Source organism: Akebia trifoliata, chromosome 12 (genome assembly GCF_017979445.1).
Source record: "Akebia trifoliata isolate Shusen 1 chromosome 12, ASM1797944v1, whole genome shotgun sequence".
NCBI lineage: Eukaryota > Viridiplantae > Streptophyta > Magnoliopsida > Ranunculales > Lardizabalaceae > Akebia > Akebia trifoliata.
Window position 1 is genome coordinate 30045463 of NC_141386.1, and position 19783 is coordinate 30065245.

The 19783-nt window shown below is 32.1% G+C and overlaps 1 protein-coding gene across 1 annotated transcript; it reads left to right on the forward strand.

Moving 5' to 3' along the window:
• Nucleotides 1–13106: 13106 nt before the first annotated feature.
• LOC147389401 (zinc finger protein ZAT9-like) lies at nt 13107–14621 on the forward strand. The gene has a single exon (XM_086419537.1). The coding sequence runs from the start codon at nt 13253–13255 to the stop codon at nt 14246–14248; it is 996 nt and encodes a 331-aa protein (XP_086275663.1). The 5' UTR covers nt 13107–13252; the 3' UTR covers nt 14249–14621.
• The last annotated feature ends 5162 nt before the right edge of the window (nt 14622–19783 follow it).

The window sequence follows — 19783 nt, forward strand, 5'->3', positions numbered from 1 at the left end:
GCTTGAATCATCCTCAAGTCTTGAAATTCCTGTTAAATTTCAACCCTTAAAACTTGAATTTTCTCATCAAACTTCTACTATCATCATTCAACTCTCTCATCACTAAACCCTCCAATTTTAAAGTACCCTCAACTCTCTCGTCACTCAACTTTCATTTATCCATTAACTCATCACCTCAACCCTCAAGATCTACAACTCAAGTCACTTAAACAAAAGACAAGACATACCTCAAGAAGACCAAAAAGAAAATTCAAAGAAGAAGAATAATAATAAGGTAAGATGATAACAATAACAAAGAAAAAAAATAATTCCCCCTCTTTTTCCCCTATTATACTCCTCTCTCTTTTAATTTTAATTTTATTTTCTTTCAGATTAACTCTGAGATGTAATATGTACCTTCCTTTACTTCCGATAAATTGAGCTTTGACTCAGTCGAAAGGGTAAGGTTTGAAATACCATTTTCAAAATATTTCTTAAAAATCCATACACTGGTGCACACACTATAAAAATGTTTTGAAACTAAGGCCTTGGACTATTTTCTTATGAAAATGGGCCTTTAACCAAAAAGTCTACATCTTTTAAGATTGTCCAAAGGCATAAATCATGATAGGATCTCTTCCTCCATAAGAAATCCCCATATGGTTTTAAATCGAAATCAAAGTCTCTTGCACTTCAGGATACTAATCAACTTTCCAACTTTTATATCATTTTACAAAAATTGATCGAATCCGAGATTACCACCAATGGTGGAGGGAGTAGAGTGCCTAACCCCTTCTATATTATCAAATATGGACCTCCTTACCTAGACTTTAGGTGGATCAATAGCTCTTATCCGTACAAGAGTCACTACGAATGAAAAACAATGTTTTAAAAACTACCTTACGAGTGGCCATTCACACCCATTTTTAAAAAAGAATGCTAGCAACTTCACATCCAAATAGGAGAGATCTTCAGACTCGAAATTCTCATGTCTATAATAAATATTAATGGAATGTATATTATCAAGATTCATGATACATATAAATCCTGATTGTTGAATTATTCATAATCACGCATGTTTTTATAAAAAAATACCCGACCCATTAAGTGAGTCATATCTTTCATAATTTCGGAATATGGAATTATTTTAAACTCAAGGGCATTTTGATCATAAAGTGATGTGTTTTAGTAAACTAAAAACCAGCTTGAAAATGTCAATTTTAGGTTGTAGGTAATTGGTTTTAATGCACTTTCGAAGTGGAGGAAAAAGGTTGGGACAATTACCATAAATGCTTGCTATTTGAAGGTGTTTACTAAAAAGTCCCTTGGTATAAAATTTCGGTCTCAAAATGTACATAATTTATAACGCGTTAGGCTAAAAACCACCTCTTGCAGTATTCTTTTAATTAAAATACCTTAACTACCCTTACAATAACAATTTAAATGTATAAGAAAATTGTATTTTTATAAAATTGATGACATGTCCCTTGGCCCTACTCTTCTATTACAAATTAAATAATAATTATCTACATGACCCAAAATTCATTATTTTTTCTTTCTGAAACTTATCATCTAACTCTCATGGATGATTGATCGGACTGATTTTTGGTGTGTAGATTGACATAAGATGTAAAATATTTAGAATATTTTAAACATATATTAAATCTATTAAATATTTAAAACATTGTTTTCAAACTTGACTCAAATCTCCATTAAATTGAATTAAGTGGGAAACTTGCGAATTGAATAAAATTATATTAATATTATGAATATTTTAAAAATATATAATAAATAAAAAATATTTTTTTTTCTCCACAAAATATTTTATATAACCAAATAACTTGGTTAAGTTTTTGAAGTTAACTTTGAACTTTGGTTCCACTGAGTTTGGTGCCGAATCATTACAAAATCCAATCAAGTTGATAGCATTTTATAGAACTTAATTGTTCAAGTCAACTCAATTAGAATTTGTAGTGACTTGGGCTCAAATTCAGTGGAATCAACTTGTCAAGCCAACTCGAAAATGCACTTAATAAGGTCCAAATTTTGATCTAATTATTTGGTTATCTATAATATTTTTTTTGGAGAAAATATATATTTTAAATATTAAAAATATATTTTAATTTTTATAAAACTAATATAATTTTATTAGACTCATTTGAGTCCACTTTGGATTTCAAGTTGATACGATTTGATGTGGTCTAACTATTTTAGACCTTACAACTGCCTACCTACACATTCCAAATCAGTTGGATGATAATGATCATCCCATCATTATCATCGTTGCATCATAAGAAGGTAAGATGAATAGTTTTGGGAAGAAAAATTAAAGGCTCTTTTGCTATTAGATTATTATTTTTTAATCTATATGAGAAGACCAAGGTCAAACGGTTTTTAATTAATTTTAAATTATATGGGTACCTTAAATAATCACTCAAGGAAGGACCAATCAACAAACGGTTTGTAGAGTTCTAAAGGTGTTGTCAAAAGTGTAGTTTAGGGATTATGTAAAATAATGCTTTGATGAGTCCTTGATAGGGATGCAATTTGGTACAGTTTGAGGTCAAATCGGAATCGAACCAATCAAGGTCAGTTCCATTAAATGAGAACCGGAACCAAACCAAATTGTCATAGAACCAAATCAACCCGAATCAAATTAAGGTTGGTTTGGTTTGGTATGGTTCGGTTTGATTCTATGGATTGCCAATATCTTAAAATTTTAATTGAATCAATATATTTTTAATAAAATAAATAATTATAAATATCAAATCTCATATAGGGAGTCAGTAATCTATCCACCAATTAAAGAAATAAAAACATTAATGTATCCATTCAAAAAAAAAAAAGTCAATAATTTTTTCATCAATTAAAAGAAGTCATTAATCCCATCCATACAAAAAATGTCATTAATCTATCCATAAAAAATGGGTATAATTTATTATTTAGATTAATAATATTTATTTATAATATTATTAATATAAGGATTTAGTTCTCGATTTGATTCGGTTATCTATTTTGTTATTCCGGAATTGAATCGAAATTCATTAAAAATCGAACCAAATCAATCTAAACCTCTCAGTTTGATTTGGTTCTCGATTTGAACCAGATCAAGTTGCACTCCTAGTCTTTGTCCTTGAGAGGCTTTATTCTTTGCGAGAGGTTCTTTAGGTACATATTTTCAATAAATTAGCCTTTTCCGTCATTTTCCCAAAAAGGTTTCCTTATCCCATGGTCCTAACACAACATATAAATGCAAGCGTGAGAAGCTCCATACGGGTGTCTGTGATAAAAAAGCGCGGCACTAGCACGTGCGGCTTAGGGTGTGAATTTATGCGGTTTTTGATAAGGTGTTGGTATGCTGGACGACTAAACTGGCTAATTCTTGGAATTTAGTTGATTTTAGCTCCATTGTCGAAAGCAGTCCACCATGAATTAGACCCATATCACAATTTATGGGTACAATTGTATCAGAAAGGTAAAATGACAAAGCAAGTAAAAGATAAATTTTATATATACTAAAGACAATTGCATTAAGGGACCATGGAATCTCTAAGGAATTGGATTCTAAGCTCCACCTAAGATTAAGTTCACGGGCTTATTTATTTATTTTAAACATTGGGCCTGATAAATTTGGGGTCCAACTCAAAATCCATTGGCAATAAGTGAAGAGGCTAGGAGCTTTTAAGGAGAGAGACAATACAATGAGTGTGAGATGTGGGACTAAACTCAACATGGCCCTGCACGTGTGGGTCAGGTTGGTCAAAGCACGTGGAGATATGAATTGGATGACGTGGAGGAAAGAAAGTCCTGCTCAGATACCATGATAAGTTTGAGGATTCAACTCAAAACCAATTAAAATGAGTGAAGAGGCTCATGAACTTATAGGGAGAGTGACAACACTCTCATCAAGAGAAGAAATAATATTCTCCAATAATAATACTTGGATTTCAATTCTAGAGAAGACCAATCTCATAAACCCTTCTCCAGGTCAAATCATTCTCTAAGAATACCTATACATTCAAATTTTGATCATATAGATTCAAAATTTCCAAGTCTCTAAAGAAAATCAAGTTTACATGTATTTCTCGAGAAGAAAAGATCTATAAAGCATTGCTAGACATTTTTTAAATAAAATTAAAATTTCATACTCAACCTATAAAGCATGAAACTTGAAAAAACAAAAAATGAAAAATACATCAAATTTATCTAAAAAAATAAAATATCGAATGTAGTGTGAAAAGAAGATTCAATTCCATTATTTATGAAGGATCGAGAAAAAAGCCAGAAGGCCCTAGTCTTCTCCTCCCATCAAATCTGGATTTGGATCAAGTTTCCGTGTGGTTATAGGCTATAATACTAGATAAAGAAAATTGACTTTCAAAAGGATTCATGCTTATTATATTCAAGATAAAGGTAGAAAAATACAAAATCCTCAAAATAGGGCAAGGCATGTGTGATACATGGATGCTCTACTAATAGTGTTGCTGAAATTTCTCTTTGAAATAATGGAATATTTGTTGAATAAAAGTAATAAAACATTATTAAAAGGGCTAATGTGCAACTTAAGTTACTATATTACTACTTTTATTTGTGGATTATAATTTTTAAGTATACTATATGCTTTCTATATATTAAAAGTATAAATTTTTTATAATTAAATAAAATCACCGTCATTGTAAAATTTCCAAGACGGGCTATCTAATGTTTTTTATTTTTTATTTTTAATGCAATCTAACTTACTAGCTAGAAATTACAAAATAATGTTTAATGGGTCATATATGAATCCGATTCAAAATAATAATAAAATAAAAATGTTTGGAGATTTGAATGAGGTAATTAGCTTGCACCTCCTCTATTGCACTTTGATATTGATTGATTCGGATTCGTTGTTAGTTGTTAATGCACTAAACGATAAAAGTCAATGGTCGAAGAAGTGCATTACTACGATTCTCAATATGAAAATCATCACCACAAAAAATTAATACATACATTATAAGATTATTATTATTATTATTATTATTATTATTATTATTATTTTTTATGAAAATTAAGTGGGGGTTAGGCAAAATAACACTGCCAACATTGGTTAACATGGAGGCCAGGTAGTGTGTTATACCATTATTTTGGTTAATGAAGGTGAAGATGGGTTCAACTGGATTTGAACCTAAGTCATGGGATCAACTCTCCTCAAGCCGTTACCACTTAGCTAAGTGGCACCTTCATATATTATGACATTACTAGTTATATTAAAATGTTACTTTAAATTAATAGTTAAACGAACAATCTAATAAATTGTTCAATAGCACTTACCTCCCTTATAGTTATCTAAAGGTTCACATACCCCACTTCACTTTAATTGTTGTCAACCAGACAATTAAAACCCCCTCATTAGCCATCCAAAGGGATTTATCCCTGCTTTCATGTATGTCTGGTTTGTGAGGTATTGCAAATACTCGAGGGATTTGGGTGAGATATGGTGATTTAAGAGGCTAGATGCCTTGCCCCTACTAGTAGGGCCTACAAATTTGGAACCCTTGTCATTCAAAAAAAGTAAGAAATTAATTTTTTTTAATTTTTTTATAAAGATCATTTTACCGTTTTAAAATGTTATTTTATTTGATAAACAAAGTTATCCTTGTGAAAAAATGGGTTCATGCACAAGAGAGTGAATGTGAATGCTTGGATGGGGGTGATTTTAATTTTTTTAATTAAAAAGGATAAAATGAGAGGGTACAATAGTAAAATAATATATGAAAGAAGAGGTAAGTACAATTATCAAAATGTTAGGTGGTCACCATGAAATAATTCAGACTTCAGAGGTTTAAAGTTAATTTATCGAAAAAAAAATGGTAAGAATATGAAGTATCTCTATAATCTATCCTACGAGATCGCTTGTATCCTATGGTAATGTGGCGAATGGAAAATTCGTGTATTAGAAGACACTAACCTTATCAAATTATCAATTACGAGCCCATAGTTTTAGCCATAGAGAGCTAAATAATCAGGTTTGGATGTTTACTAGGACATACAAACCTACTCCATTAATTAATAGGGACAAAAATCCATAATCTGAATAATTTCAATTTTTAACAAGCCATGCACCCCTGGATACTAATGATGTATTTATGTTCTTGGATTTTGTGTTTCCAAATGTACTCTACATTATTTTGTAATGTGTAGGTCCGGAAGAATAGGTCAAAGTGTTGAAACCCCATGAAACTATGAATTTCTTGGGGCCACCCTCTAGGTCTGATTGACCTCGACTCAACCGGTTGTGCATAGGACTTTTCGAGGATGTGGTGCGTGTGACTGTGAGATTACTCCCACCAGAAGGGTGGGGGTACCCACGATATGATAAAAAATAAATAAAGAAAGAAAGATGGGTGATTTAGACATGCCCCCCTATGTTTTGCTAAATATTTGAGATATCCCACTATGTTTTGAAAATGGTGACACGCATCCCTTGACCTCAGTTTTTCTACATAGACTAAGGGAAAAAGACTTGAACACCCTCATATTAAATCTCTAATAAAAAATCTGGATATTTCTTCTAAAAATCAATCGTCTTAAATATCATTGGATAAATTTTTTAACTCTCATAAACTATCTTAAGATTTTATCTATTTCAAGTCTTCAACCTTCAAATCTCAAGGCAAGATAGAACTATTTAGGAAGTATAAAATGACAAAATTTAAGATTGAAAAATCTAGGATTTTCTACAAAGAAGGCATGGTAGAAAATGAAGGATTAAAATAAAGTTATATAGATTAAAACTACCCTAAAAGTTGAAGAGTTTGAAGATAATTGGATTTGGGAAGAGAAAAAAAAATATTAAAAAAAAAAAATTGAAAATGATAAGATTTTGGATAGAAAAATATAAGATTTCATGTAAATGATTAGTACTAGGTAGAAAATGATGAATTAAAGATTAAGTTTGAGTAGATATACAATAGAGGTTGGAAAAATTGAAGATGATTGATTTTAAGAAGAAAAATCTAGGTTTTGAAGATAAGGGTATTTGAGTCTTTTTTCCTTAATATATTTAGAAGACTAAGGTCAAGGGATGCATGTCATTAATTTAAAAATATAAGAGTGTATTTCTAATATTCAGCAAAATGTAAGGGATGTGTCTAAATCATCCAAGAAATAAACAAGTTGGGGCGTTAACATGCGCTTTCTGGACTTACCCTATTGAGATGCCCTATTGAGTGAAAGTAACCCCCCGAGATTCTTGCACCGCCCTATCTCCTATGTCTTGTGAGTGCAGTCTGGTGACGCATTTTAAAGGAATTTCTGTTTGTTCATGGCTTGAAGGATCACATGTTTCTATAAACACTACTTTTTTGTGTGATTCCAAAAAATATGATTAGGTACCATGTTGATATAGACTATAGAGCACAAAATTTTAAAAACATTTAATTATTTTTTTCTTTTAAAAATGGATGTTTATTTTCCAAACATTCGATCGGCAAAAGAAAAAAATATAAATTTTTTTTAATGAAATCTAAACCATGAATTCTAAAATTATATATATAAAAATAAAGATTAGGACCTTAACCTTAAGAATGCAAAAATAGGGTTGGCCTAAAAATTTTAAATCCATTAAATTCGCCAGTGCTTGACCAGGTCCTATCTAGGGCTGGTAATAGATTGGTTCAATGCCACTCCTATACTGATTCGAAATTTTTTAACGATGTACCCAATTCGATCCAAATGGATTAATGAATATGTAAATCGAATCTGATCTATTTCATTTCGTCCTTAACCTGTAACCGATCCGAACATGTGCCTTATTTTCAAATTATCAATGTTCAGAAATTTTGAAAAATATTTAATCATATAAAATGTTAAAAAATCTAATTTTCTATTACAGATATAGGGGGAAATAAAAAAGATTGAATATTCATATGTATTTATATGAAATTAAGAATAATAAAAAAATATTATTGAAATATGTTCAAATTGGTATGGGGTACATCCAAATTTATTTCGGATCTAAGATTTCAATATGAGTCCAATCCAAAAATCTAATTTTTCATATTTTTAAATCGGATCAATTCGGACATTAGATATATTTCGAATCATTGCCAGTCCTAATCCTATTAATGCTCAAATTGGCCAGGCTCAAAATGTTAGTATATTTTACGTATTTCTATTATATGAGTCATGCTAGAGTGACTTTTTCATATTGTGTTGACCTAGACAGGGGCGGAGCCAGGATTTTGTATTCGTGGGGGCAAATTACAAATAGAAAAATTTTCTGATTTTCTATGGGGGCAAAGTAGTAGAATGTTAAAATTTTGTGGGGGCAAATTACAAATAAAAAAATTTTCAAAACTTTTGTGGGGGCAAAGCAGTAGAATGTTAAAAAAAAAATTTAATTTATTAATACCTCCCTATGGATTTTAGAAATTCTTGTGGGGGCAATTGCCCCACTGTCCCCACTGTAAATCCGCCCCTGGACCTAGAGGTGTGCACAAAACCATAGATGCTTCTCAAATCGTATCTCAAGAAAATGCATCTATGGTTTCCTACACACCTCCATGTCAATGAAGTGTGAAACGTAGTCACTCAACATTTTTCATATTACACATAGTTGAATGTATAATTTTATAACAAAATAATAAGTTTATTTTCTTCTAACTTTATATTTTCTTTAAGAAGTCCCAAAATTTCATTATTTTATAAAATCCAAAAATCAATCCTGATTGGATCAATATATATGTCCGGACCCACTATTTTGTAGGCCCCACTCCTTGCACGTGGGCCACGCTCTCCAAAGTAAAACACTGAAGCCGCGCGCTGCACTAAAAGCTGAGATGGTTGTGTTTAACGACAGGCACGACCATTGCCATAATATCGAAAGTGACCATTAGTCACCAAATCCCATTTTGTTGATCCCTCTTTTTCTACTTGATTTCGCGTTTGACCCATCCACACCGTTGATCATAATTTCAACGGACAAGATTAGTTTAAGATGTTTAGATTTCGCTGCGAGGGTCCACACGCCTAACGATTTTTTGTGATTCTCTATATTTTACAATAAATAATGGTAAAAAAGGAAAACAAAAAATATAATTATAAAATGACGAAAATACCCTTACGTAACAAACCCTTAACTAAAAATGTTAGGCGAGAGTGGTCGTTTTGTCTCTTTATGAGTTTTGAAAAAGAAAGTCTCATGGGCTCGATGAATGAAACAAAATGAAAGGTGTATTTTAGGCTAAAATTGAATCAAATTTTCGAATTATGCTAAATTACTGTAATACCCTTTAGAATCACATTTGTTTCAGTGGTTAATTGCTTTCCCGTTAAGACAAGTATATATTTGGTTTATCGTGCATTCGTGACACATGGGAGAGAATATTCCATATCAAAAATTATGATTTGAGATACACTTTTCAGCTTTTTTATTTAAGATTTTCTAAGGAATATCCCTTGTTGAAAGTTTACAGTGTTACCTGATGTATTATATTAATGTGCATACATTTGATCTGATGACTATAACCATCAGATCCCTAGTTTCTTTTGCTCCTCTTACTTTTTTAATTTTCCATTTTGTACAAAATTATTGGATCAGACCAATTTTTGAAACACTTTCTAAAATGGATCCAAAACTAGTGAAAGGTTAATAATCCTAACCTAAAAGTCATTGTTTTAAGAATCAGCTTTTAGGATTAGATTGATGGCATCCATTGAAAATACTTGCATAAATATCTTGAATAATTAATTATTATTTTTATTATAATTTGTATAATTGTGTTAATATATAATAATAAAAGGTCATATTTTATATTTAAGGATTAAAATTATTTATATAAAAAATGCTAAAATCAATCAAAATTGACCTAGAGTCCAACTCCTTGGAAATCAGAGGAATTTTCGAGAACACTTAATTGACGAATGAATCGATTAAGTCCATTACAACCTGCTCGAGTTGACTTTAGCTCATCAATGGATGTAAATAGAATTGAATGAAGGGTCAAGATACTTTTAACTGACCCTAGATCTTTATAATAAGGCCTTGATGATAAAGATGAAGATGAGCTCATGAAGATATATCAAGGCCATTAGTTAATTATATTGATCGATCAATTGTTAATGTTGAGTGATTTTGTCATCAATATCCAATTAGTCGACATCACCAATAGAACATGAAACCTTCTCTTGTTATTGTTGTCATCTTTGCCATTGGTTTCGGTGTGGTACATGCCAAAAAGTCTTTGATGCTTGTTTTGGAAGACAACTTCAAATAAAGAATAATCAAAGAGTAATGATTAAATGACTCCCTAACGTGGCATATTCAATTGACACCCCTGATGTGATGTGTGTTAGAATCGTAGATCATTACTCATTGAGATACACAATTGCAAATATTTATGGGGATGTGTCATTGTGTATCCCAAGGAGTAAAGATTTACAGTTCTAGCACATGTCATGTCAGGGAGTCGATTGAGTATGCCACGTGGGAGAGTCATGTTATCACGATTTAGAATCGAAAGTCTCGTAAAAATGATTTACCATTTTTATTTATAGAGTTAATTCTCCTTGAACCCTAATAGGGACTTGTCTTACCAATGGCGAAACAATGATTTTATTTACTTGGGGGCAGCAAAGACCCTTAAAAATCTAAATTATTTTGTGGAGGTGATGGTAGAAGGTTTTTATCCCCGTTGCTACTGTTAGTCGTAGTAGCATATAAACCTCATAATTTTTGAAAATTTTTGTGGGGGCACCATTGTAAATCCATCCATGTCTTTTAGTTGACTCAATAGAAAGTATTAATCTCTAATAAATACATATATGTGCAGCGTCGTGATAGATAATCTAACACCCCCCTTTGGTATCATGGTTTTAAAACTCGTTTGGACATCTTGTTTATGAATGAAACCGAGTCATCTCAGATGAGTTTTCCAATATGTTTGAGACGTCTCATTCAACAATAAGAAAAAATGAATGTAGGTTTTAAATCTCGTTCAATACATTGATTTGTCCGTCCGTCTTGTTATTGGATAATACTAAGACAACTCGAGCGATATGTCTTGATCTTGGACAAGTTTTGAAACCATGTCTACATACGCCCCCCTACGCACCCATCACAAAACTATAGATCATTTGCCTCGTGATACACAAGAAAACATTTATAATTTTGCATATCCAGAGACAAATGATCTACGGTTCTGTGATAGGGGTGTATGCCAGATGGGGCAGCATAAAATCATTATTCATATATGTGTATGATTAGTTGTAATTTTTTTTTTTTTTTCTATTCAATAGTTCCAGTACATGATCAGAACCGTTGATCTCTAATAATTTTTCTAAAGGCAGAAAAAAAGTACTCATATGGTCATAAAAACCAATGGTTGAGATCAAAAAATCTGATAACCATTTTTAGGTGAAACACGTAAAATGGGTGGGTCCGATAACACCTAGACAGTCCTTATTGTCAGTTGAGAACACTCTAATGTTCATCAAAAGCTATCGTACTTCTACTCCCACGCAATAAAACTGCACCTGACATCCTCAACATTAATTTCATTGAAAACTTTCCTCGAGATTCATATTCAGTATCATTACGAGGATGTATCAACGATCATAAAGCGCACGTTAGAATAAGATCGAAGCACTCGAGGACTTAGTCTACTCCTAACCAAACGGCGTTTACTCCATACAAAAAGGAAAGTTAGTTCCGTTTACATCTCTTCCATTCATTTTTACCAAATTTTCGATAAAAATAATCGTAAAAAACTATAATTCCAATCATTTTTAACGAATTTTCCAGGAATTTTTTTTAAATAAATAATAATAAAAAATATAGTTTAATAATAAAGAAAAAGTGAAAAAAAAAAAGCACAAGACGGCATGCGAAAGATACCAGCAGTTACAGTTGGCGTAATAACACCGGCAAAAGTAACAGAGAATAAAAAATAATTTAAATAGAAATTAAAAAAAAAAAAAAAAAAGCCACGTGCCCCACTGTTACAACAATCAAGCAGTTTTCTAAGCAGGGTACGTATTTATTTTAGTAACCTAAACATTCTTAAAATCACTTAAATGTGATCAAATGACCAAAATATCCTTTTACAAGTAAAATAAACTTATAAAAAAATTATCAGCTGAGTCCATGATCAGGTGCTAATTTTTTACTGAATATTTTTTTCTTTTAAAATTTTAATTTATATAAAATGTATATTTTTTTTTCCACTTATTTTTATATATAATTAATTTCAATCTTAGGTACATTAACATTATTTACTCCCATTATTTTAGCAATATTTTAAACTTAAAAATCTAATGAGCCATTCGATTTGACGAGTTGATTTCTTTATAAAGCGAGTCAATAACAACATGTAAAATTTAATAATATATAACATTTTTAGTCAAAATGATCTCCATTTCTTAATGTTTCATCATGTTAAATTGACTCTGTTACGACCTTACAGTGTTATTTGATGATTAAACCCTAGAATAAGAATAAAAATGGAAGAAAATGAGAGAATGATTTGATTCAAGGTAGATCAAGCTTTCTCAACTAATTCGAAATGATCTCCTAGATATAAAATTCGTAGATCTAATTAATCTTGATTTTATTCCAAATTCATCTTGATCCAAATCTAATATAATTATGAATGTTATATTTTCAATGTAACATGATCCATTATATTATTATATTTTTAATTATTAATATTTAGATACTTAACATTGAGTTTTTGAAACTATGATTTAATTTAGCTCGTGATTTTAAAATTCAGTTTGATGTCTCATCTTGTCCATGAACGATACCTCGTCTTCTCGAACAAATTTTTCAATATGTTTGAGTCGTCTCATTGGTGGATAATATTGGTCTCGGATCAGATTTAAAATCATGATTTAACTATAATAAAAATTAAAAAAAAAATACAAATATTATTAAAATTAAAATTAAAATAAAATTTTGGTGGAAGTGAAATGGGTATTTTGGGAAATGTAAAAGAGAGCAAGGATTGCATGTTACCTGTCTCTCTTTCTCCTCTCATGCACACGATTTTTTTCTTTTGCCGTTTTAAATTTAGAGAAATTAAAATTTTCACTTTTTCATTTATTAAAATTGATATATTAATTTTTATATTTTTTTGTTTTTTTTGTGTCTTTTGGTGGAAGGAGGAGGAATACTTGTCACCTACTCCTTTTAGTTTCCAGTCTCTCTGTACTTGTTTCTTTCTCTCTCTGAAACAAAGAAGAAAAGAGAATCAGAGAACTCTCGCTCACTCCTTCTCTGTTTTTTTACTCTGTAATGGAGAAACGAACTTGTAAGCTCTGTTTCAAAACCTTTTCTAATGGCAGAGCTTTGGGTGGTCACATGAGGTCTCATATGGCCACCCTACCTCCTCCTCTTCCTCCATCTAACCATCCAAAGACCCAACTGAGTCATCAACTTGGAGATGAGACTGGGTTCACTTCTTACTCTTCATCTTCTTCATCAGAAGAAGAAGAGAAGGAACTTGGTTATGGGTTGAGAGAGAATCCAAAAAAGAGTTTTCGATTAGTAGATCCTGAGTTTTCTTTCGTTGTCGATGCTGGGTCTGTAGTTCAAGACAGAGAAAGCGAGACAGAGTCATCGAAGAACCCATTTCGAAGACGATCGAAGCGAAACCGTAGAGAACTGAAGAAGCCCAAATCGAACAAATTCAGTAAGACCGAGTCAGTAGTTGAGCCAGAACCGGTTAGCTCGGTGTCTGATACAACCCCAGAAGAAGATGTCGCTCGGTGTCTCATGATGCTTTCGAGAGGTGTTTGGGTGTTAAAAGATGAAGAAGCAGAGAAGTTAATCGAAGAAACGGAAGATGAGTCAAATGGGGTTAAATTTCCTCAGGGTCGGACTCGGAATCGGGGGAAGTACCAGTGCGGGACATGCAAGAAGGTTTTTCGATCTTATCAAGCTTTGGGTGGACACAGAGCGAGTCACAAGAAGATCAAAAACTGCAACACCCCATGTTCTTCCTCCGTTGCTGAAGAATCTAAGACCGTTGTTGATGTTGTTGGAGATCGAAGAATCCATGAATGTCCAGTTTGTTTCAGGGTGTTTGGGTCTGGACAAGCTCTTGGTGGCCATAAGAGAACCCATGTTTCTGGTTCAGCAACTATAACTACAGATAGAAGTGCAATTTTTCCTAAATTTAGAGACAATTTGATAGATCTTAATCTTCCTGCACCAGTCGATGAAGATGATATTAGTCAGATTGAACTCTCCGCAGTCTCTGATGCAGAATTCGTCGATCCAATCAAGTAATGGGTTCTGCATTCTGGTTCGGATTCAAAGAGAAATTTTCCTGGATTTAGCGGTAAAAAAGATGATCTTTTTAGGCCTAAATCACGATCTGTGATTAAATTAAGCTTGATTTTAGGCAATTTGAGTAAATGGGTTCTCTGTCTTTTTTTTTTTTTTTTTTTTTTACAGATTCTTCTTCTTGTCACTTGCTTTTTAAAAGATGGGTTCTTTTGTTCTTGGCTGACTGTAATTCTTTTTCTTTGAATTGTTTTTGGGTTAAGAAGGTTTGTTACTTATTGTAACAATTGATTAGTTTATCTCATTAATTAACATTTTAATCTATTTAATTTAATTTAATTTTATGTAAATGAAATTCTGACTTTTGTTTGTTTGATTTAAGTCTTTGTATGGATGAACAACACAAATTAATTCTCTTATTTAACTGTTTGTTTTCTCACTTAAGAACTCCTTTTACCAAAACACATTGATCAATTATTTTTTAATTCTCTCTTATCTGTTTCTTTCATCTCTCTCTCTTTTGGCCTTTTTTCTTCTTTTCTAGCTTTCAAGTTAAAACTTCAGATTTGGTGGTGGTGTAAAAAACACTTTAAGTGACCAAACTAACCCCATGTCTGTATCCAATTTACATTTCCAAGTTTGGAAATCTTGAAAAATAACTGAGGGAAGATCAAGATTCCTTTTTTTACTGAAAATATTTGCTTTGAAACTATCGAAGTATCTGTCAAAGGCTGGCGCCTTGGTGTTCCATATTGAAACATTAGTGATCCTTATTAAATTTGTCATAAATGAGTTTCTTATTATAATGTGGGTGTCAAATCTTGTCCAACTTCAATCTCTCTGATTCTTTAGCTCTTTTGATCATGGAATTGAACTTAAACAATTAAGTCGATAAAAATTTTATATAATGTTTGAGATTTTCGCAATCAATTCAATGTATGTTTGCCTTTATTAATTATTTTTATATTTTAATTATATTATATGAAGTTCTGTTTATATCATGTTCAGAAATATTGACATACATTCGTTTAGAAATTTATTGTAAAATCCATCCTAGTTGAAGATCATGTATTGATTCAATGTCACAGCTAGTCTCCTTCTTGCATTGTGTATAATTAGAAAAAATGTCCAATGTCGTTTTCCATTATGGATTTTGAGTCATAGATTGTCGAAATAATTCTCTCGATCAATCAAGTATATTGGATTGAGAGTTTGGGATTTACCTTACCGAGTCTTCGATCAAGGAATTATGACTTTCTCAGACGTTAGCTAATCAACATTACTCTATGTTCATTTCTTTTCATTATCGGCTGTGTCCTTGGCACAAAAATTTGTAATTTTTTTTCAATGATTTTTTGAAATACAAAAATTTGTTAGAAACCCTTTTTAAAGTGATTTGCATGGGGCACACAAATTTTGTATTGATTTAGTGGTGGGTAGGGATAACCTAACACTAACCTTTGTGATAAGTTGTGTCAAATCTTGTAGAATAAAAATTTGCAGCCCTCAAATGTTTGGATACCCTTCAAATGATCACAATATTTTGTTGGTGTTTGGTTCCCACTATTGACCATCATAAAGGGTTTTTGATAAAATTTCTCCAAGTCTTCATCATGAATGTTTGGCTCACCACCAAAAAATTTGTTGAGGTGGGCCACATTCATGGATTTGTTATCAAAAAGTAATTCATGTTTGTCAAAATATGAGATGTGGAGTTGAGTAGCTAGCCAACACCCTGTAGCACAAGATCAAGAATTAGTCCCTAGTAACTAGTAAATGGTAACAATTTAATATGCCAATAACTCACATACCTCGTGACCATCATTTTCAGGGATTTTATTGGTCGATATTTGTTTGTTTGTTTGTTTGGCTGTTTGATTTGATCCTTCTACCCAACTCTACAACTTGCATCCATCAATGATACTATGTGTTGCTGGCTTACATACTAAAGCAATGCACTTTGATCATGACCATCCAATCTGTCCCTTGATCAACTATGATCAAAGACCTGCCAAATTGGGTGAGCCATGAAACTGCAACATTTAAATGCTTAGAATAGATTTGACTTTTTGAGGGCATGATTGACAATTAAGTTTCTATTTATAAGGTTTAGTCAGCGTGACTTGTGGCACGCGTCATGAAAACTATAAGATTGATGACCTTGGTCAACTTTGATCATTATTTTTTTTTTCTTTTAATGAGTAAAAATAAATTCCATAGCAAAATACTAAATAGAACAAAAGTTCATATATTTTTTGCTGTTTTAGAATTGTGATTTCAAGAAATTAAAAAAAAAAAAAAAAAATCCTTTGGTTTAATTAGAAAAAGGAATTCATGTACCTTAAATCTTAGCTCATTTCATAATATCTAATATACAAGAAGTATATATTTGTAATGAGTCGTAATTTTCTGACTCGAAAATTTTCACTCGATTTGTACGCGGCTGACATGATAAGAGCGCAAAACCATAGATCTTTTTCTTCGGGAAGCATCAATGTTTATGTGTCCTTGCCACATTAGTCGAGTATAGACTGAATGAAAATTTTCGAGTTAGAAAATCATTAGTGATTTGTAATTTTGATTACTTCCTCTAATTGGTGGCATAGAACCACACTTATAAGCCACATCTACTATAACGTTATGAACCAGAGTCTTTCCTTTATCCCACCGGTTGGAGAAGGAAAATTTTCGAGTCCAAGAACTCCTTAACCCATTTTGTCTCAATTAAATCCCCACCCTTCAATTTGGAATCAAGAATGTTATCCTTAGTCTTCCTAATGTACTATTCTCGGGATTTAAGAAAGGGTCACGTGCTGCAATTCTCGATAGGAATAAATATCCACGATAAAATTGAATATAATAAAGAATTTTCAAAAAATAATTATAAACATTAAAAATGAAGGTAAATGTACATAATTTTCACTTTAAAAAATATTATTATTCTATCAATTTTCTACTAATTTGATCATTAAAATGCAATATAAGATCAATGGGTCTGACGAATGATGATTAGAACAAATGATCGTATTGATTCATATGTTATAGATCTCTAGGACGATCCAATGGTTCGGGGCCTTGGGAGTTGGGATGACAGCCGCTAACTTAATAAGATTATCTTGTATTACAATCTTTCTTTAAAGCTGAACTAATGACTTAATTACAACACCAACCGTTGAAAAAAATGGTGGCATTATGTGTGGGGGGGTAGTGTGGTGGTGTTATGAGTAGGTCGGTCGATTGTTGTTCAAAGATGAAAAGAAGAAACAAACAATAGAAGGTGAGAGTTGAGAGACTTTGAAAGTGCCCTCCACATTCTCACAAGTGGTGGTGGGGTGTGCAGGCACAAGAAGTGAGCAAGAAAAAGATAAGCAAAGCATGCCGGCTAATGACTCAAAGCCAGAAAGAAGAATTAGTCAATTTTTTGTTCCCTTCTATATTCCCATCTTTGGAGTGTTTAGGCCTTGTTTGAGAATTTGGTGAATTCAGTGAAAATATTTTTTAACATAATCATGTTTGACTCTTGATAATCTGACTACCCCACTCGATCGACTCTCTTGATGTGACAAGTTTGGGAACTGTAGATATGTACGTCTCAGGATATACGGTGAATACACTTTTTTTTATTGGAATGTGTAGTTTTGTATCCCGAGGTGTACATATCTACGGTTCCTGAACTTGTCACATCAGGAGAGTCGATTGAGTATGTCACGTGGGGTAGTCAGATTATCATGATTCCTCATGTTTGCCTAATTTATTACTCAAAACAACTTAAATCGATATTTTAATAATTATATTAACAAGTTGGAACTTTTGATCAATGTTATAATATCTTTTAGATGCATTTTGCAAGATACTTTGTCTTTAACTAAAAAAATAGAATAACGATTTTCTGACGCTGCCCTCTGACATATGCCCCCCATCACAAAACCATAGATCATTTGCATTGGGATACGCAGAATCATAAATCTTTTTTTTTTTTTTTTTGTGTATCACCAATCAAATAATCTACGGTTTTGTGATGGTGGCGTACGTTGAAAGGGGGGGGGGGGGGAGCGTCAGATTATTACAACTCAAAAAAATAAGGCTACTCTCACCTTAAATTTGTATTATTTTAACAAAAGTAGAAAGTTGGTATGGTGTCACGATATTGGAGTATTTCACTACGGAGGGACTACGAAAATATGCATGTATAACAACCACTCGGAACACGTAAGTAAATTTAGCTAAGGGTTCTTTGATACCACTTCATGAGTGGAACATTGATAGCATACGGGGATGGGGGTACCTTGCTATAAGCCGCTTGGTGCGCCTATAGCAAGGTACACAAAAACCCTAGAATTGGATCAATTATAGTACCATAGTTTGACTAGGTGCCCGATATGTATTATATGAGCCTTCATGTTATCTTATTAGACTACCACCCAAGGACACTTTTGTAGATGTGTAAGCTTGCGCTAGTTGAATCACGATTGTGCCACTTGATTTCTCAATCGTTGAATACTTTAAGATTGTGACATCTACACAACTTTTTGGTCCATTTTCAATTTTCGCAAGGCGTAAAGTGAAAAGCCCTATTAACAAACCAAAATTTCAAACTCTAAAGGACTTTCATGAGCTACAAGCACGAGACGCGGCCCCAAATGCCACCTTAGTGGTTTTAGCCCTTTAAGCATACTTTTAAAAAAGATTAAAAATAAAAAAGATCAAATTATTATGCATAAAATGTAAATTAAAATTGAATACATATCAAAATAAACGAATGGAATTAACTAGACCGACGAGCTAAAAAGGCCATGGCTTTGAAAGGTCTTCATCTTCTTTAAGCATTAGTGTTGGGGTTGATATCACATCATGGAATTAGAGTTTGTGGGAGACTACACTGCTCCACATTGCCCTTGTCGTCCCTTAATCGGTTCTTGTCAAACAAAAAAAAAAAAAAAAAAAGGGAGGGGCAAGTCCCATAAATGAAGGAAAGAAGTCTGGTACCTACCTACTAGGGTGAGGGGGTTAAGCGTTATAAAGATGGATAGCTTAGGCCTTACATAAAGCTAAGAAAATATTTCCTCCAAAAAATATCTTTTTTAAGAAACTTTTACTATTTTAGAAAATAGTAGAAGTGTCACCACAACAAATTTAATTTTTTTTTTTTCTTATCTTTCGACGTTAGTGAGGTACATTTCAAAGAGTTTCTGATGCTTAAGTTAGATTTACAATGTATTTTGGATTGGAGTACTTGAATTAATTAAGCAAGTAAATTTTACTTTCGTTAATGAATTTAATTTTCTACTTCATTTAAGAAAGTTTCTATGCAGGGTTTTACCAGTAGGATCGTGTCAGTAACAACCCCATGATCCTTGGGAATTATGTTGATTCTCCATTGAGATTTTATCTTTAGTTATCTGATGAGTGCTAACTCATTCTTAGTTATTTTTCACAAATTCTCATTCCCCATTAAGGCAGCCTTTAGCTTCAATCATGGTTTAAAATCTAGTTTTGATCCAATGTTTCAGGTTTTTCAAAAATCAAAACGATATAGAA